Here is a 20,968-nt window from a genome sequence, read left to right on the forward strand (position 1 = left end):
GCAACAACACGTCAGAATCTGACTCCTGTACCTGCAAAGGTGTCTGGGACGTAGTCCTTGACCTCAGTGTAGACGAACACAGACGACAGATTCACCGCTTGGTTCTTGTCATTCCTCAGACTGATGTAATGATATCCTGCAGCAGAGAGACGCGCGCGTTCATGACGCTCTTTACCCATCAGCCACTGGGCTGCAATCTGTCCTCATGCCGTTTCACATCAAGAGGAAACAAACAGATACTTGCCAGGTCGGATGGCACATACTGGGATGATGCGATGGCCGATAACTTTTCCGTTGTCTTCGTACACGGCTATCCTCAGCGACGCAAGCGTGGGAAGAACCACCTGAAACAAGCAGATCATCAGAATCAGAGTGTTTCGTGGAAAACATCAGCCTGACGGTTTAGTGCATTCAGACGTACTCTTTTGAAGACCATTGGCTCTTCATCCCACACTGGATTGACGGCATTGCTTTGGGACGTCTTGGTCTTAAACGCTTTCCGCTTGGTGTCCACCGGCAGGCCGTACATTTCCACCTCCACGTAAACACCCACTTTCTTTTCAGACAGGAACTGAGCGGATATGATCTGTTAAAGACAGGAACCTCATTCAGCAGCAGAAGTTCACTCTCAATCTGATGGATTTGATGCATTGAAATGAACATCCCAACATTCGGGACTCACTGGCTGAAAACCAAATGGTTAACCCTAACCTTTCCATCAAGTGTTCTACATTAATGCTGTCTTTGCACAGATGACAGCAGCTGCCCTCTATTGGTGAGATCTTTCAATAACAAAGAGACTCCAACAACTTTTAAAAACATTCGTAAAGTACAGGTAACGGAAAACACTGTTATTAATGACGTGATCGCTACCAAATGAGTTAGACCAGCCTGTGCCATATAGAGTTTCATGCCAGAACTAAGTGTTTATTCCTGGTTAATATCATATTCTTATTGATATTCAATATTCCAGATTAATCACGCCATCCCATCAGCCCCTGTCAAAAACACACATGCACCTCAACAGCAGCATTTACAAGTAATTTAACATACTAATATCCAATAAATAAATCTATTCATGAATTTGAAGTAATTATTGTGGTCAGAAGCACATTAGTCTGGTTTCTTCATCTACATGATGCTCAAAACTGACGAGTCAAAAACAAGTTGACCAACAGGACAGATTTTAAAGGACTTTAAAATGAAAATCAGCCCAAGCTTAACTCACGCTCAAGCCACACTAGGTCTATATGACTTTCTGTCTTTATTAACCCCGGAGCCGTGTGGAGCACGGATGTGGATGGAGGCACTTTCTCCCGCTCATACTCACTGATCCCGTTCACTGCCATTATAAAGCTCGGATGTTTCAGGATATTTGTTAACGTAACTCTGATTGTGTTCATCAGAAAGAAGAAAGTCATATACACCTAGCATGGCTCGAGGGTGAGTAAAGCTTGGGGTAATTTCATTTTAAAGTGAACTAACCCTTTAAGGGCCAACAGAATATCATCTTTCTGATTTGCACAAGAGTAAAACTGTGGTGCACAGTCTTATAGATTCATAAAGATATATTCCAATATCTCAAAAGAAAATAACCATTCAAATGAAATGTTATATTTGTGCTGCAAACTAGAGGGAATTTTCCATTTTCTCTCACGATGACCTAAAACACAACGGGTCAAGAACTGCAACTGATTAAATCTCGGATCCATTTTTCTCACCCATAATGCATGTCGTCTCCTTTTTGAACGTATTGTTAACACATCTGAGCCCTTCACTCACCTTCACGGACAGCGTGTGCGCGACGATCCCGTCTACTGTGCTCTGTGTGAACGGGTCAAACTGTTTGTCCGTCCGTCTCATGAACTCCGGCTTCAGTCTGTAGCCACATTTCCCGTTGTACTCGAATATGCCCAGATTCAGCTGCATGGGCAGATCTGCCGATCACAGACACACACAGAGCTCGAGCGAATCCATAACGAAATCAATAAACAAACAATTTCATTATGGACGAATCGGATGTGATGTTCTTTTATAGAAGTGAAAAGAACATTTCTATGTGCAAAATGCATCTGAAGAATAGCAGCGAGTGAGCTGCACGAACTAAACGCTTTATATTATGCACTCATGCACACGCAGATCAATGTCAGGACAGCGCGACACTCCTGGAATAAAAGCTCATCCTGACAGCCAGCGAGTCTCCGACGTCCTCACTGAGCTTAAAGAGGAACAGGATATTTCAGAGATATAACGTTAAAACAGGTGATTCTGCTTCACACTGACGCACACACATCTGAACGAACTGAACTGAAGGTACCGATGGTCTGGAAGTTCAGAGCGACGAGCTGACAGCCGGCGTTCCAGAAGACTTGAGGCATGTAGTTCGAGGAGTCGACTCGCGTTCCTTTGGGATAAATTCTGCTCAGCTGTAGTTTATTATACCTGTGTGACGGAGTTAAGAGTCTCTAACAAAGGATAAAAAGATCTTTTACACCATTTATTAAACACAAAAATACACTTTGAATCGAAAGAGCCGGCAAAAGTGCAACATAAATAAAAGATACTCGACGAACTCCACCGGGGACTCTTTGAGCAGCTCCAGCGCTTTAGTCTCCACAAACGACGACATTTCGTAACTTCGGTCAATCTCTGTGGAAAGCAAACAGTCACACACCCTAACAAACAGGGATCTATCTGTGTGAAATACATCTCGTGGCGTAAGAACAGACTGACTTACTTTTGCACGCCTCGAAGGAGTTGAATTTAACAGGCTGAACGTAGTTGACTAAGTTGGACATCTCCTCTGTGGCGAAGGCTTCATTTACTGCCATCCCCTACAGACAGCAGAGACACGTGTCTGGAGTCACGCCGGTGTCAGATCACATCTCTACATGCAGCTGGAGCTACAGATCCCACTCAAAACATCTCATCATATGCACTATATTACGCTCAGGTGGTTTCTCCTCATGTAACACAGGGAAAGACTGGGCACAGTTTACTCATAGTACTACATTAAACTACTATATACAGTATAATGCTGAAAATAATGCATTATGTGTAATAATGCTATGAGATCAATATTTGTTGGTGCTGATAATGACAAATGTCTATAAATGAAAATATTTTACTGGATAAGCAAAGACCTGCAAAACAAATTAATAAACAAAAAATAAGTGACAGTACTATTTTTAAACTTACAATATCAATATAAAATACTTCAAATGTACGAAATCAGTGACTGTACAAGCAATTTAATTCTGTATTTTCAAAGTAAAATTGTGATTTTTTCTTTTCATAATATGTGACCCTGGACCACTAAACCAGTCATCTGAAAGCTGAATTAATAATCTTTCCATTGATGTATGGTTTGTAAGGACAGGACAATATTTGGCCGAGATACAACTATTTGAAACTCTGGAATCTGAGGGTGCAAAAAAAATCTAAATATTGAGAAAATCACCTTCCAAATGAAGTCCTCAGCAATGCATATCCACTCACAAAAATACATTTTTATATATTTACAGTAGGAAATTTACAAAATATCTTTATGAAACATGATCTTTACTTAATTTCCTAATGATTTTGGCATAAAAGAAAAATCGTTAATTTTGACCCATACAATGTATTGTTGGTTATTGCTACAAATATGGCGTGCGACTTATGACTGGTTTTGTGGTCACACATGTGGTCACAATAATCATTCAATGACAAGCAAGTTTTACCAATAAGTGAACAGAGCTGTTTTAAAAGTAAAAGGGAAATAAATCCTATTTAAAATGAAAATAATTCTGAGTTTACTTAAAGAGCATCAAATCGTGAACTCGCATACAGAACCAGATGAGTATCATTATACCCTCAAACTACTGCGAACAGAGAAGATTTACTGAGATCTGAGGCTGCGCTGCACTGAAAGACCACCAGATGGCAAACTCAACACACACACACACACACACACACACACACACACACTAAGTAGATTTAGAGGAACTTTAACCAATGAAACAAACATGTGGCCAATGGAGTGGTCACATGACCCACACGTGTTAATGTCACTTACCTCATCAATGGACTTTTTACTTTCATCGTTATCATCATCAGCATCACTCTCTGCGTCTGCTTCACCTGATGGACAAATGGTGACATCACATCAGTACACTCAGTTTGAGGAGTGTGGCTCATCTTACCCCGCTTCACGCTCATCAAACCTTTGTCATCGACCAGACCTGCGTTATTTGATATCGAGCCGCTCGTTTTATCAAAGGACTTCATTCCCTGGAATCTTCTTTCGCCTCTCTCAGTCCCGTCTGCATGAGCGCTGTCTGGCGTCTCCTGATGCGTCGACCCTGTTACAGAAATATGGTTCATCGTTCAGTGAACACATGACTGGATAGTGTGACCGCACAACACACACTGAAGCTTCATCTGGAAACACCACGGCTGTAATTCATCACTGAGGACTATAAAACTAAGAACGAATCGTAAGAAGCGACAGATCTTGGATTATCGGGGGGAAAAGCGCAAGGCGGTGACTTGATTCTACCTGTCGGTTGTTGAAAATGTGGGTGTTGTTTCAAAAATGTGGGCGGACTTAAGAAAGGGGCGGGGTTTAACCGAACTGAATGATTGGACAATCCTGCATACGTCACAGAGAGAAGTCTGTCATTTCAAAGTAAGATCCACTTATGACATTTTGATTAAAAAAGACCAGAAAGAAACATGCAGGGATAAACTGAAAATATACAGGGTGAATTTACATTTCATGCCAACTTTAACCAGTTCTGATCACACATTACACAATCACGCTGAACATGAACACAAAACAAGATAAAATAATGTCCTCAGTGGGAAAGACTAACAGCACTAATGCGAGAGGCCGGCGTTCACACAGACACCTCGAGTACTGAAGCTGATTAGTCAGCAGGGGGCAGCGTGAGACCAACACCGTCCTGCCCGACAGGAGCAGAAGCATCAGTCTGTAATCCTACAGCGATAGAGTGGCTTTATTAGCTGATGTAAAGGACGATCTCTACACATAAATGTGAGGGATCTCGTGTCAGGTGACTGCTTCTGGTCTCAATGACATCACTAAAAGTCACAGAGTGTGTCCGTTTACTCTCTGATAACGGAGGTGTTCGTGTGGCTCGCACCTGCGCTGGGGGACGAGGGCTCACACATGCTGGACGTGTCGCTGCAGGCGCTGGACGTCTGCTCAGTCAGCTTCTTCTTGGCGCTGCCGTCAGATTTGTGGGAATTCTTCTTGTTTTTGATGAGGATTTTCCCCATCAGGTCCACTGGGCTCGGCAGAGGAACACCGGCCTCCAACTGAACACATGAGAAAAAGCCAGGAAAACTCTTAGCTTTACTTTCACAGGTGTGTGTGATGGATCAGAACAGACAAAACAAAGCACAAATATTGGAGCGCTAAAGTTGGGGTTTTCAAGTTTCTCATGAGGGACGTTGTGTTTCCCAGCATTAATAATGTTTGATGAGGCTAGGAGGAAGTGTGAAAAACAAGGAAAACAGTTGATACTGTAGTTTTTAAAGGACTGATTCATCCAAAAATGTAAATTCTGTCATCACTGACTCCTCATATGAACACATGAACTTCATCTGAGTGAGTGTGATCTGTTTGTTCACTCACAGGGTATTTCTCCAGCGGGTCTGTGAGCAATGCATCTCCAAATATTGATCGACAATACTCCGCCATCTTTGCCTGCTGTTTTGGACTGAGACACAAACAGAGACAGTGAGACGACACATGCAGGAATCAACCGTCTGTATGGAGGAAATGCAGCTGTGGACGATCTGAATGAAACACTCCATCAGTGCGAGTCAGAAGACTGAACAAACAGAACAAACCCTGAGCAGATGCTTGAGGAACATCATCAGGGTGTTTTATGAGGACTCTCTTTTTATACTGTACAAACTTTATATTCTATCCTCTAACTCTAAACCAAGCCTTACAGAAAACATTCTGCGTTTGTACATTTACAATAAATAAATAAGTAAATTAATATGATTTATAAGCTCACCCACACTGTGCATATGAACTGTAACATCATCCTGTGAGTAAAGCTCTGATTACTCTGAACATTTATGTTCTTCTAAGAAAAGGAGGAATGATGTGCAAAGAGCTTTGGCGCTTACGAGTCCACGTGGTTCTCAAAGGACAGGATGACGGGGAACGGAGACGTCTTGAAGGCACTCTCTGCAATGGCCTCGATCACCTCCTGAAAACACGAGACGCCTTTGAAATCATGATGGAAATCTCAGGCCATCAAAACCATCTCACAACGTTTCTGTCCTGTACCTTGAAGGAGATCTCGGAGGTCATGGTGAAGCCGTGTGTGATCACCGGCTCCTCGTCGGCGGTCCGGCCCTTCCAGCAGTCCAGCTCCACACAGCGGCAGCCGGACAGCAGGACCTGCCGGTAGATCTCCACCGATGAGTTTCCAGCCAGCTGACCCGCTGCCGAACACACGGAGCACGTCAGACACGGAAAGAGCGTGTTTCTCCTCCTTTTAAAAGCTGGTCAGTCTATTTATTTTGCTTTTATAACGTTGTTTGCAAACCGTACAAGTTATTATACCATTTCACCTGCAACACTAATGCAACAGAAATGCAATGAAAAGCCTTTAATGAAGGAAATCACATTTCTGAGCGATTATGTACTTCCCGTCTGATTGAGATAATTAACAGAACTGAAATGTATTAGTAAGACATCTCATGTTTTATTGCAAATTTAAGTATATTGATTGCAAGTGCTGAAACCGAGTCTGACTGAAGTGCTGCCATTAGCACAAATGACACGGACATTAATATCATAATTCTACAAGTAAGTAAGTTCAGAAACCGCCAGGACATTTTAGTCCTTCCATTTTCACTCGAATGGCTAACTCTAAACGCATTAGCACCTGAAACAGCATTAGCCCTGGATCATCTGGTCAGACCACAAATGACAGACACTGAGGATTATTTGGATATTAATGAGCATGTGGTCTCAGCAGTTCATTTTCAAAGACTAAACATCTGCTGTATTCTCTCAGAGTGACTCTCTGTTCACATTCACTGTAAAGCTGATAGCTCAGAGCTGAGCACCTGACCTGAGATCAGTTGGAGACATATTTAATTTTTGACAAGAATGAAAACGAGGCTGTGAGGGACAGAAATACAGTGTGTTCAATGGATCGTACAGCTGTTTAACATGTCGTTTGTTTAGCCGACAAACCACGTGACCTGTGGTTTACGTGTACGTCACTTGATTGTCTGACCTGTGATTTACATGACGTTTGATATTCAGCAGTGTTGTGATCTGCCTTCATTGACACCATTGAGCTCGACGATGACATCACTGTTTACTCCAGTGCTGATATAGATAAATTAACTAAATTAATAACTATTGATTCTTTCGACAGAATGAATCAATACTGAATTAACTTAAAGGTGCCCTAGAATTAAAAATTGAATTGATCTTGGCATAGCTGAATACTTATTGTTAGCATGTTGCTAATGTACTGTTAAATATGGTTAAAGTTACCGTCGTTTCTTACTGTATTCACGGAGACAAGAGCCGTCGCTATTTTCATTTTTAAACACTTGCAGTCTGTGTGAGTCGTCTGATTGGTTGACCTGAGATTTACGTGTCGTGTGAGTCGTCTGATTGGCTGACCTGTGAGGTAGGTGTTGTGCGAGGAGTTGATGAAGTAATGTGAGAGCGGCAGCGTCATGTCTTCACTCTGGTCCAGCTTCTCTGGAGGGATGATACTGTTCTCTTCTCCGCTCAGATATCTGGCGAATCCCTCCACTGAGATCTGCCCTGCAGCACAACACAACCATTATCAACAATCCTGCGTAAGGGTGCAAACATGACCCTTCAGTGCCTTCTTCTAACCCTCTACATGCTCAGATCGACCCTCCTGCACAGTCAGAACCAGCTATTAAAGCCCTCCAGGAACACGCGAGGCGTGTTTGGAACATCATCTCATTTTAAGAAGAATTCAACCACAACATGCTGCGAGCGATTCCTTGTTAAAATGCCAACAACAAATGATTTCCACAGAAGTGACAGCTCAGGCTGCTGGAATGTCGACCGGCCGCTTCACGGCTCTGTCAGGCGGAGTCTGGCGCATGTAGTGTCCCGCCGTCCCTCTGGCCACTTTAGGCTAATTAATCCTGCCATGCCCTCCGTAGACTCCCACAGCCTAATTAACACAGTTCTTCCTCTGACATCTGAACGGGTTTCCTCTAATGAGGCAGCAAAGGGCGACTTTCATCTCAGCGGCACGTTCACCTTTCCAGCCTCGTGAGGGAACACCATGGAGGAAGACTTCATTAATGCAGTGCGCTCAGAGCTGGAGACGGAGGAGCACGAGGACGGCCATCTTTCGAACATACAGATTCTTCAAGAAACGTCCTCTGGTGACTCGTAACACACACATCTATATTCTCTGCAAACAGCTTCTGATTTACTGATCTTCTTCTAACAGTTAAACAGACTCTTTGTCACTGTGATATGTAAATGAGCTCGTTTATCATCGGTGTAGCTCACACTAAATAGATGTGGGCGGGTCATATGTTAATGAGCTCATGGCTGTGATGTTTCTGCAGTTTAGCTGTAATAAATGTTGCAGACGGACTGGAGAGAGTAAGTTTGGGATTCTGAACCGCAAACGTTCTGTTCAACTTATATGATCATTTTAAATCGACTTCATTTTTCAGGAATCAGCAGGCAGTGGGCGGTGTCTGTTTGACTGACAGATGAAAACACAAACCTCTTTGTGAAAGCATGGTGTCAGGCTCGTATTTCTCCACCAATCCCTGCACCTGCTCGGCTTTGAGGGGCGGGTACAGGATCTCGTTCAGGCGAGGGTCTCTCTGTTTGTTGTTCAGGAAATCGGTCATCTGCTCCACGGTGAGGTACGGCCGGATCTTAGCGCCGCTGCACATCAGACACACACACACACACACACACACACACACACACACACACACACACACACACACACACACACACACACACACACACACACACACACACACACACACACACAGAGAGAGTCGATTCATGACCACACACAGGTTTACTTCACATAAACATTGTATTTCTTACATATTCCAGGTCGTTCCAGGTTATTGTGAATGATTCGTTATTTTAATGAAAAAAGTAAAAACCTCTGAAAGAAGGTCATTTAGCCTGTCATCATTTGTCCAGAATATTCAATATATTCAGTCTAGAATGTCTATGATTAAAGGTGACAGTAAAATGTGATTATGGCCATTTACAGTATAATTCCAATTTGTTGAATCACATGCAAAACTATAACTACATGCAAATATAACAGGAAGGGTATTTTTGCTCAGATTGATGTGGATATGCAGCGTATGTGAGCTGATGGATAAACATAAACAAACAACATCGGAAAGATCAGAAAGAAAGACTGAAACAGGAAGAGAACTGACATTTCTGAGAAGATCGTATCGATGTCGTTCCGTGGACAAATGTTGTTCAGCAGCTGTCGGTATACTTCAGGTGTAAATCTGTCCTGAGGAATGGAGTCTCCCTGTAGGAAAACATAATGTTAGATAATGTTTGAACTTTGGCGTAATCACAGATTCTGGAACAGGATTGGATTTCTAGGTAACAACGTTAAGAATTGAGAATAATTACACACTTTAATATACTGTATATAGATAAAATGAACATGTAGAGGAGACATTTACATCCAAGTGGTAATTCAAGATAAAAGAAATCATGATTTAGTGTGTGTACTGATACTGTGTGCCCTTCTCGTTATGTTTGCTCAAGTGTTTTCTTACTCGTCGGGTCATCAGGCCGCAGACCTCCAGAGCGTTTTCAACTCGCCGTTTTTCAACAGGGATCAGGCGGGCGATGCTGGAAGACAGAAAACGACAGCATCTGTACAGACATGCTGAGGAGAGTCTGAGAGTCTGTTTAACGTGTGCTTTCACAGAAATGGCACAGATGGAACAAACCCACTTTTTCACAGAAATCCCGCCCTCGGCCGTCGACTGTAACGTCAGTCTTGTGTATCTGTGAAGAACAGAACGACTGCATGAGACACAAACGGACAGAACTCTGTCTTCGCGTTATTAACTTGTACTTTTCAGTACTTTTCTTATATGATTCATTTCTGCAATCAGATGAATATTTATTCAACACAAAACAATAAGGCTAATCAAAATCAACAGAGAAATTTACCCTAAATATTATAAAACAACAACACTGTGACTGTGTGTGTGTGTGTGTGTGTGTGTGTGTGTGTGTGTGTGTGTGTGTGTGTGTGTGTGTGTGTGTGTGTGTGTGTGAGTGTGAGAATGTTGGTATGTACATTTCGCACACTGTTCCACTCCCATCCCAGAATGCATTGTGTTGGAATCGAAGCATGTCAAAACACAAGTATCGTGTCTAAAAATAGTCCACGTTCAACACACTTTCATTAACCATTCAGCAGTAAGTGGCTTTCAGCAAATAATTAATGCAGCCAGACACTTTCCCGCATGTGTGCCGGGGCCAAAGTCACAGACGTCCTGATTTATGGTCAGGTGTGAGAGCGGCATCGTGGGATTGTAGTCCCGGACCATGTGACCAGACGGCTGCAGTCATGCTGTCGCTATGCAACGGCTGAGCAGATGCAGTTAATACTCAACCAGCACATGCTTCTGTCGGACAGACGGATAAACGGAGGATTACATGCTTGTAGGTGCGCGTTAGAGCGACGTCCTCACAGAAGTTACGTGAGGGTCACATGACGGTCATTTACACCCAACAGACGTCAGCTAGAACGACTAACCTCTTTGTATGTGAAATGAGAAGCATGTATGGTGTAAAGTGGGTGGTCATGTGTTGATGACATCATAAACCCGTTTCTTTCTCACAGGAAGAGGAAATACTCACAGCTTCTCCAGACAGGATTCCCTGCACATGTTCTGCGCCAGCAGGTTCGATGCCAAGCTGAAAAGCTCCTCGGCCCACTCCTGAACACACACACACACACACACACACACACACACACACACACACACAGATCACAGCTTCTTCAGTGTTTGAGGAGTTGTTCAGTATAAAGGTGATCTATAACCCTCTTTCACAAGATGTACTTTAAGTCTCTGGTGTCTCCAGAATGTGTGTGTGAAGTTTCAGCTCAAAATCCCCCACAGATCATTTATTATAGCTTGTCAAATTTGCCCTTATTTGGGTGTGAGCAAAAACACGCTGTTTTTGTGTGTGTCCCTTTAAATGCAAATGAGCTGCTGCTCCAGAAGAGGGCGGAGCTTTAACAGCTCAACAACAACAAAGCTGGAGAATCTCACGCAGCCAAAATGAGGAAAGTGTTCAGCCTTACATTGTTCAAACCGGAGTCGACACTGATGGAGAGACTCAGGAAGAAGTTACAACTTTTAGACGTTTCTGAATGGTTAGTGGATAAATTGATGTAGTTGCTGTGGAGTTGATTCAACTCATCCACTAGCATGTGCCGTCATGTTCATCTTTTGTGCTAAACCCGTATGGACGCCCACTATACATAACGTACCAGGCAAACGTTTATGATTGCTATCAAATGCTGTTAATGATCTTATATTATTTTCAAAACATCACTCGAACAGAAACGCTCTTGTCAGGGTCAGCTTCAGGCTGTCCAAGCTAATGAGACTCTAATAGTGTTCAGCGCTCGTCTGTGCAGCCAAAGACAGAACTTTTGTCATGGGTTAGAACTGGTACACCAGTTTTGCTTGCGAAAATGCAGATTAAGGGGTGGTGTTATTATAATTAGATCCTCTTCATAAGTCACAAGAGGAGTGAAATCTGAGCGGATCGTTTTCTCACATGCGTTTTGAAGAGATGCTTTGAGACGAGCGGCGGATGCGCTGCAGTCCGTACGCTCCTGGTTATCGTTTATTTTGATATCTCGTGTCTTTCTTTCTCTAGTGTCGGAGCAGCGTTACCTTGGCCACCTCTTCATGAAAGGCCACAAAGTTCAGGTAGGTGATGTTGACCATGTCCGAGCCACTGACCACTGTGAGCGTCCGGTTCTCCATCTTCCCCTCCAGAGTCCCCACATCCAGCAGCTCTCGCAGCTTCGTCTCCTGGGGAAAAGAACATGCACAAAACTGGAAATGTCCTATAGGATATATCTGGTTGGATGTGTTGCTGCATTGATCAATGTTCCAGTGTGGATCTCCCTGCACTGCAGCCACAGACAGTACCAATGTGAACAACAATGATGGACTGCGTTTCTCAAAAGCATCGTGAGGAAAGTTGATGGTAGAGACTAATGGTGGTGATGGTTCTACGATCTACTTAGGCTTACGATGCTTTTGGGAAACACAGCCCTGGACTGCAAATCCACAAACCCTCGGTGTGGAGCGCCTGACAGACAATAAAAATGAACTGGACAGCATATGCACGCGTAATCAATAAAAAGAAAAGTGCTGATTTAAATGACTATCAATCACACAGAGCGCCTGCGCCCGGACTGACCGCACAGACATTCATCACCGGCTGAAAAATCACTGCCACTGTCACAGTAAAAGCCTGATCATCAAGCACTTTTAATATAATACTGAACACAGGACAGGCTTTATGAAGGGTACGTAAAGAGCAAAAAGGGGCTCATCGCACAAAACTTGAATTGTTATAGAGCAGAAACATTTTTAAAGTTCATTTCACACTTGTAGGAACCCAACAAATAACTAAACTAACCAGTCAAACTACACCTCCTTCATAAACTTCCATCAGAATGTAATAACGGCCACCTCTGAAATCACGCAGACGTCATCAATCCCTTATTTTTCATGCATCTGTCATATAGAGACACTTTTATCATCCAATAAATCAAACTCTACGTTTCCTTGTTGAATATTCTTCATTCAACACGTCACATCGCAGAAGTAAAATGACCTGCCAAAACGTTTCATAACTCTACACATCCATTCTCGATTTCATTCACACAGGAGCAGGACTAAATGAGTGCACTGGTGCATTGTGGGGCTTTTAGAAGACTGGCCTTAAAGTTCTGTTGCCATGGCAATTGAGGCTCATAGCCTGGCAGGGGACCGATGTCTCAAAGCCAAGATCCTGTGTTTGTGTGTGTGTGTGTGTGTGTGTGTGTGTGTGTGTGTGTGTGTGTGTGTGTGTGTGTGTGATGGAAGCGTGAAAGGAAAAGCATTTACAACAAAGAACTTGCAATGACTGCTCTGAACAGTTCTTCTCTGCCGTCTGTTGATGGTGACGAGTGAGTCTAATGTTCCCGTGTTGTTCAGCAGAAAGACGCTCACAGATGCTGAAATAACCTGCTTTGTGAAGCGTTCAATGACGTTCACTTTCTGACATGGGATGGCACTGACGCATGGATTTTTATGTCATGTTTCTTAACCCTTCAATTTCCTCCATAGTCAAATGGCATCTGTTTTCTAAGATTAGTTTGCCTGTTTCTACTCTTTAGTTTTGACCTCATGTGATTCATAATGTTAATCTGTTTTTCTGATGTCAGACTGATTCAAAAACATCTTCATTTGAGTCCATCAAGTTCGAAATTAAATAAAAACAAATTAATTGTTTTTCTGTGACTGTTCCTGGTTAAATTGCACATCATCATGCATAAAGGCAATCACAGAATGAGCCATATACTGTATATATACAGTGCACAGCATAAATGAGTACACCCCCTCTGAAACTTCTGAAAGTCAGCAGTTACTCAATTACTTAGAAGACATGTTAGTGTTCTTTAGAGATATAATGTTCCAGCAAGTCTGCTTAATCAGTTACCAAAGAAGCATGTCAAAATTATTCAGGAAAATAAGATTTTCTTATCAAGGTGATAAAATGTTGTGTAGCAAAAATGAGTACACCCCCCTAAAAGTTACTAAGTAAAACAAAATAAAAATTTTCTGGTGTAAGTTTAAGGCAATGTTTGATCAACAGTAGGGCTGCAACAAACGATTATTTTGATAATCGATTAATCTATCGATTATTAGAACGATTAATCGACTAATCATCGATTATTGCACTGAGTTATGCTGTGCTTTAACTAGTAAATAAAACAAGGAAATCACTTCAGATTTTGAAAGTGTATTTTTAATTATTTTCAAGCCAACTGAATAGACCAATATCCTTCAGGTTTTCTTTCCTCCTCAGTCATCAATAGTCCAACTGTTACAATCACTGGTACTGTGTTTTTAAGTCTGGGAATTGTAATAACTTTTTAATAACGGTAAATTTGAATGTATTTATGTAAAAATTTTATGTAAAAATATAATGTAATTAAGTGGTGTTTTTTTTTTTAAATGTGTACATACACACACATATATACACACTAACTATCGAGTTTATGGTTATTGAATGGCTTTCCTGTGGTAAATGTTACATTTTTTGTGATATATTTGTTTGCAAGTTTTATTAACTTCTTTCTGCGGTTAAAACTCCAATTAAGTGATTACATTATCAGAGTAAGTAGTTTCAGTACTTATTTTTGATGTTCATTCATGTTTATTTCGCGCTGTAATAGCAGAGAGTTATAGGTTCACATGCCGCTTGAACTGAGGTGTTACAGCGATCTGCCACTCCACGTTAAACAGCGTTACAACCATAAGTATTGTTTGAATCCCGTAGTAAAATTGACAGAATTTAAAAGATGAAACTTAGCTTTATATCAAAAGTAACCTGATCTGTCTTATCTGTCGGCACGTTGTCTGTGTCCTTTTTGCTCTGCGATGCATCTTTCACTGTGTGAGAACATGGGCGTGTGGCGTGAGAACAGAGAGTTTGAATGAGAGTTGGTGGCCCTGCATGACAGTATTCTGTAATTATGCTAAACGTTATGTTTGTTATGTTTATACTATGTTAATCTCCCACATTTAACGGGTTCGACTTCGTTTGCACTATGTACTCCAAAGCGCTGACATCTTTTATTGGATTGGATCCGGGAGGGCTGCATTACAGTATTGCGCTACAGCGCCCCACTGGTTACACCGCGTTATTACAGGCCCTTCAAATAGGTCATATGAGATCAAGAGACTATTCGACAACAAAAATATTTGTCGACAATTTTTTTATTGTCAACGTTGTTGATAATGTCGACTAATCGTTTCGGCCCTAATCAACAGGTAAGTATGTTGAACTAAAACACTTAAAGAGAAGTAATTTCTTGACAATTAAAAGTGTTATATAGTTCACTGAATCATTCTCAGACTTAATGCTGACAACAATGGGAGAGAACTGTCAGGAGCACAAAAGAAGTGCACAAGAGGATTACCAAATCATTGTTTTAGGTGTGAAAATATAGCAAAAATAACACAGACATTCAAAAACAATGGACTTGTGACAAGCCCCCTGAAATAATCAGGCCTTCATTTTAAGCTTTCATTTAGGGATGAGGGATTTTTTTGCTAGACAAAGAGCAGGATAAATACCAAGCGAGTGTCTCAGAGCCAGCAAAAGCTATGAAAAGAGTGAGTGTTTATCTCACAGAGTATGATGCAACCTGCAGAAATGACATGCACTGGAACTACCTACTGTAGCCAAAGCACAATAAAGTCAGTTAGCCATTTCCAAAGCCCATATTTACAAAAATGAGATTCTTGGAATCAATACTCTGGTCTCATGAGACCAAATCAATCATTTTGTATCTAACAGCATTCAAAATGTTGTGGTGTTGCTAGAGGAGGAGTACAGTGAGAAGTGCCTGGTTCCCACAGTAAAGTTCAGTGATAGTAAAGCTCTTATATAGGGATGTGTGAGTGCTGAAGGTGTGATGGAGTTGTGCTTTATCAATGCTGTCATGAATTCACACACCACTGAGTAATTTAATACACAAACTTGAAACAAGTTGTTACCCTTTCCTCATTCCCTGCATTGTTGGGCATTTTGTCAACATGACAATGAGGATGTGCATTCTCCGAAGGTGACACTCCTGAGCGCCTGTGGGGGATTCTGTAGAGACGGTTTGAGCAACACTCCCCATTAAAGATCAGGGCATTTCAGGAGCTCATCATCCAGCAGTTAAACAGGACAGATTTGTCATGAACTTGTATACTCCGTGCCAAGAAGAGTCAGAGGGTGTACTCATTTCTGCAATCGTTCATTTAAACAAAATTGGCTAATTTACTTATTTTATGGCTATTAATAACACATATTTCTCAGTTTTTATTATGCATATGTTTAATACATTTTAGTTGTGCCATCTTTCCATTAATTGTTTTAGTGATCATAAAGAAAACACATCTTTTGTATTTGTTCAGAGGGGGTGTACTCATTTATGCTGTGCACTTTATATGACTGACATATATCAGACTGTCAGTCTAAATATGATTTTTGAGCATATTGAATGGCAAAAAAAAATCACATGAAATCCGTTTTGAGCTACATTCATATTTGGTTTGAAATACATAATGTGGACAGTCAACCATTTTAGATCAGATCTTTAAAATACCTCCCTTTGCACTGAACTCAAACAGCAATATTACACACTAACTAAAGTTAAAAAAGTGAAATCATAATCAAACCATGTCTACAAACTACCAAACAAAATGAATTAAAACTAAATCTATAAAATGATCCCATGATGGGACTCCCTAAAAGGTTCTATATATGAAGCGCCTGAGCCCTTAATGGTTCTATATAGAAACTTTTCTTCCAAGAGTGTTCAAACACAAATATAAGAGCCCTTCATTATCAAATCAGGTGTTGCTGGCAGTAAGACAGGACCGATCAAGTGGCGGTGGAGACGGTCAGTGGTCTGCTCTGTCCATCCATCAGAGCACACGCTCATTCCTGCAGCTCCACGGTAAAGGTCAGCTCTTTACTGGCCGACTGTCAGCCAACGCTTCACTGACCAAGAGGATTCCACAGACTCGCTTAATGACCGCTCGCTCCAATCCTCAATTCAACTGTTTAATTAAGCAGAAAGCAGCGGGCCGCACGTACGGTTGAGGCCCGTCACAAATGACAGCTCTGTGCTTGAAGAGTGGAAGCAAAGCTACGGCGAACACACTCCAGTCTCTATAATAGAGAGACGTTTGAAGCACCTTTGGTTCAGTTATATTGTTGGACTTTTAACGACTTATAGTTTGATTAGTTAAAGATGGTGAAACACTGAATTTCAATGCAATGAAATGAAGGAAAACAGGAACTAGTTTCTGTATTCAAAGTGCTTTTTAAAGGAGCAATGATGTTAAAGAGTCTTGGTATCTTCTGTCTCGTGTTTCTCCTTTTTTCAGCTGTTTTCTGGTGCAGCGTCTGATTGACAGCAGCTCACTCTCCTCAACACACACACGATCTGAGGAATCATTCCTGACCGCAGCACACACACACACACACACACACACACACACACACACACACACACATACACACTCTACTTCAACACTTAGCAATGAGGAACAAAAACCCTACTAATGAAATTCACTTTGATCACATATTCCTCTTTCTTCAAAATAATCAACTGTAATTCACCTTTAGCAAGCATTTGTACTGGCCGACCCTTGACTTATCCAGTCCAACAATATGATGAGCTCAACTGATGTGAAATCCTTAATGTCTTATTCAGCACAATGTGAACGGACTGAGCTGATATAATGTGAGATCAGTCTCTGTAAGAGGCTGTAACTGTGAGGAGAGTCAGAAAGACATTTACAGGAACAGAATCACAGCAGAAAACGCACATTCACTTGAGATGGAAAATGACAAGATAACAAGTCTTGTTTTCTGAGAAATAAAGTGAGTTTATGCTTAAAAAAGAACATATCTGCCAATAGGATCAGAAAAATAATTTGATTTAGATTTTTCTGACCCCAGTAACAGTTATTTCGTCTCGTTTGAAGCATAAACTCACTTGGGTTCAACGCTGCTCAACGCTGCTGCCTGCCAGCTGTCTGATCTACGCTCGGAGCTTCGTGGAGATTATCCTAAATCCTTCTCTTTATTCCTATTCGCATAATATAACTTTCTTATTTTTCACCTGATTACTTAACCTATTGCATAGTATTACTAAACGGAACGATTTATTACTAGCAATCCACCAGCGTAATCACCTAGTGTTAGCCATAGCCTGCTAGCTACCGTCTACTTTCTTTTTTTCCTCTAAACCTACCTTCCTTGTCGATTGAATGGCGGATTTATCCGATATATGTTATTCTGATCTGTCCTCGCCAGATCGGGAAGCTGTGGAGACGTTGCTGCCCGGCATTCATCGATCCACCGCGAGGTACAGCGTCCCGCACATCACCCTCGCCCCAGGCACCGGCAAGCGACCGAGACATCCAGCCAGCGAGTCCCGTGTGCGTTGCAGTTTTTCGGACGGCGTTCATCAAACACACGGTCAGTCATGTCCGACGATTATCATGTGTAGTAAATGCAACATGTACAGCTTAGCTCTTTCTGTCAGCAGTGAGACTTACACATGTGATAAATGCAGGGATATTGTCAGGCTGACAGAGAGAATCTCAGAATTAGAGACACGCATCCAAACTTTAATTGAGGATAGTGAGAATGAAAGGGCCTTAGATACTGCTTTGGATGCGACTAGCCTAGTAAACACTACACATTCGGTTCCGGTTGTAGAAGCCACGCAGCAGGCTAACTGGGTGACTGTGAGGCGGCATAATGGCAAGAACAAACACCACTCTTCCGTTCCGATTAGAACATCAAACAGGTTCTCCCCACTCAGTGACGCACCCACTGAGAATCCTGTTGAAAGTGCCCTAGTAATTGGCGATTCTATTACACGGAACGTGAAAATAGAGACACCAGCCACCATAGTCACATGTTTGCCGGGGGCCAGAGCACCTGACATCAAAGCAAATTTAAAAGTGCTGGCTAATGCTAAACGTAAATATTCTAAAATCATTATCCACGTCGGCACAAATGATGTTCGACTTCGCCAGTCGGAGATCACTAAAATTAACATTAAAGAGGTGTGTGAACTCGCAAATTCAATGTCAGCAAAAGTAATTTGTTCTGGCCCTCTTCCTGTTCGTCGGAGTGATGAGATAGTTAGCAGGTTATCATCACTCAATGGCTGGCTGTCTAAGTGGTGTGCGCAGAATAATATAGGTTTCATAGACAATTGGAAAAGCTTTTGGGGCAGACCTGATCTGTTGAAAAGAGATGGTATTCATCCCTCCCGGGATGGTGCTGCTCTTCTCTCTAGAAATTTGGCAAATAGTCTTAGAGCTGAAACATGACAAACCAGGGCCCAGATCAGGACGCAGACAAACTGGCTAAACCGACCGTCTGCTAGCCGCCTCACGTCACATAACTCAGATAATTCACAGCACATAGAAACACTTTCACCTAGATATTATCACATAGAGACTGTGTCTGTACCTCGAACTAGTAAATACAAAAAACTTCCAAAACCTTTTAAGGGTAAAAATTTAATTGATGTACAAATAATGAAAATCAAAGATAAATCAGATAAACAAATGATAAAGCTTGGGTTACTGAATATTAGATCTATTTCTTCAAAAGCACTTATTGTAAATGAAATTATCACAGACAATAAACTAGACTTGCTGTGTTTGACAGAAACCTGGCTAAAACCAGACGATTACATTACTTTAAATGAATCTAGTCCTCAAGGTTATGATTATCGACACAATCCTCGACAGAAAGGCAAAGGGGGAGGTGTTGCTGTAATTTATAGTAATATATTCAGAATCATTCAAAAGAATTTCAAATATAATTCCTTTGAAGTGATGGTGCTTTATGTAACATTATGTAAGTTGACATTTGTGCTGGCTACTGTATACAGGCCACCAGGGCACCATACTGACTTTATCAAAGAATTTGCTGAGTTTCTATCAGAGTTAGTACTGGCTGCGGATAAAGTCCTTGTTGTTGGTGATTTTAATATCCATGTAGATAATAATAAAGACGCATTTGGATTGGCATTTGCAGATATTTTAAACTCTATTGGAGTTAAACAACACGTGTCAGGACCCACTCATTGTCGTAATCATACCCTAGATCTAATACTGTCGCATGGAATAGATATTGATGCTGTTGAAATTCTACAGCAGAGCGATGATATATCAGATCATTATTTAGTCTCGTGTATAATACAATTAGCCAAGGCTACAAAACCACCACCCAGCCATAAATATTGTAGAAAAATCACGTCTGCCACTAAAGATTGCTTTATAAATAATCTCCCCGAGCAGTTTCATCGCCTTAGTATACCTGACAACATAGAAGAACTCGATGCTGCAACAGAAACTATTGGCTCTCTCTTTTCCAGCACATTAGGATGCGGTCGCTCCTTTACGTCTAAAGAAGATTAAGGAAACTAATCCAACGCCGTGGTATGATGAGCACACTCGGGCTCTAAAACGAGCTGTTAGAAAAGCTGAACGTAGTTGGAAGAAAACAAAACTAGAAGTTTTTCGCCTTTCGTGGAAAGAAAAAATGATTGAGTACAGAACAGCCATAAGAAATGCTAGATCTACTTATTTTTCAAATCTCTTAATAGAAAACAAACATAATCCTAGGTATTTATTTGACACAGTGGCTAAATTAACTAGAAACAGAGATTCAACTGCTGACGTTTCCATAGAGCACAGCAGTAATGACTTTATGAACTTCTTTACTTGCAAGATTGATAATATTAGAGAGAAAATTATAAACATGCAACCGTCTACAGTTTCTCTTCAGACAGTGCACTGTAGTGTCCCTGAGGTAAAACTAGAATCATTCGCCGCTATAGGAGAGGAAGAATTATCTAAACTTATCAAATCATCAAAATCAACGACATGTATGTTAGACCCAATGCCGACTAAACTACTGAAAGAAATGCTTCCAGAGGTCGTAGGTCCACTTCTTGATATAATTAATTCATCTTTAACACTAGGACACGTGCCAAAAACCTTTAAGCAGGCTATTATCAAACCTCTTATTAAAAAACCTCAACTAGATCCGAGAGATATAGTAAATTACAGGCCAATCTCGAATCTA

At 41.4% G+C, this 20,968-nt stretch overlaps 2 protein-coding genes across 4 annotated transcripts in view; one reads left to right on the forward strand and one right to left on the reverse strand.

Annotated features, from left to right (window-relative positions):
- plcb1l (phospholipase C beta 1-like) overlaps window positions 1-20,968 on the reverse strand; it is a 73,718-nt gene that overhangs the window by 21,742 nt on the left and 31,008 nt on the right. For both annotated transcript variants that reach the window (XR_010894986.1, XM_067384602.1), the window contains exons 4-23: window positions 11,965-12,105; window positions 10,916-10,995; window positions 9,998-10,051; window positions 9,817-9,892; window positions 9,460-9,560; window positions 8,772-8,938; window positions 7,670-7,816; window positions 6,311-6,468; window positions 6,148-6,230; window positions 5,642-5,726; window positions 5,148-5,322; window positions 4,206-4,343; window positions 4,058-4,122; window positions 2,738-2,834; window positions 2,565-2,649; window positions 2,318-2,442; window positions 1,783-1,937; window positions 422-586; window positions 245-344; window positions 32-136 (exon numbers count right to left, since the gene is read on the reverse strand). Coding sequence is in view for 1 of the 2 variants with exons in the window: in XM_067384602.1 (XP_067240703.1) it covers window positions 32-136; window positions 245-344; window positions 422-586; window positions 1,783-1,937; window positions 2,318-2,442; window positions 2,565-2,649; window positions 2,738-2,834; window positions 4,058-4,122; window positions 4,206-4,343; window positions 5,148-5,322; window positions 5,642-5,726; window positions 6,148-6,230; window positions 6,311-6,468; window positions 7,670-7,816; window positions 8,772-8,938; window positions 9,460-9,560; window positions 9,817-9,892; window positions 9,998-10,051; window positions 10,916-10,995; window positions 11,965-12,105 (2,302 nt within the window). In the remaining variant the exon portion in view is untranslated. The remainder of the gene's footprint in view (window positions 1-31; window positions 137-244; window positions 345-421; window positions 587-1,782; window positions 1,938-2,317; window positions 2,443-2,564; window positions 2,650-2,737; window positions 2,835-4,057; window positions 4,123-4,205; window positions 4,344-5,147; window positions 5,323-5,641; window positions 5,727-6,147; window positions 6,231-6,310; window positions 6,469-7,669; window positions 7,817-8,771; window positions 8,939-9,459; window positions 9,561-9,816; window positions 9,893-9,997; window positions 10,052-10,915; window positions 10,996-11,964; window positions 12,106-20,968) is intronic.
- LOC137019296 (uncharacterized) lies at window positions 16,875-20,098 on the forward strand. Of its 2 annotated transcripts, none has more exons than XR_010894987.1 (2): window positions 16,875-17,734; window positions 18,170-20,098. XR_010894987.1 is itself a non-coding variant. In XM_067384603.1 (2 exons), the coding sequence occupies exon 2, from the start codon at window positions 18,124-18,126 to the stop codon at window positions 19,198-19,200; it is 1,077 nt and encodes a 358-aa protein (XP_067240704.1). In that variant the 5' UTR covers window positions 16,875-17,734; window positions 17,839-18,123; the 3' UTR covers window positions 19,201-20,098. The 2 variants fall into 2 exon arrangements, 1 of the variants encoding a protein (XP_067240704.1); XM_067384603.1 differs by having other exon boundaries at window positions 17,839-20,098.

This window comes from Chanodichthys erythropterus, chromosome 4 (assembly GCF_024489055.1).
Source record: "Chanodichthys erythropterus isolate Z2021 chromosome 4, ASM2448905v1, whole genome shotgun sequence".
Classification (NCBI taxonomy): domain Eukaryota; kingdom Metazoa; phylum Chordata; class Actinopteri; order Cypriniformes; family Xenocyprididae; genus Chanodichthys; species Chanodichthys erythropterus.

Coding starts and splice junctions, on each gene's coding strand:
- LOC137019296 (XM_067384603.1), top strand. CDS start 18,124: ATGGCGGATTTATCCGATATATGTTATTCTGATCTGTCCTCGCCAGAT.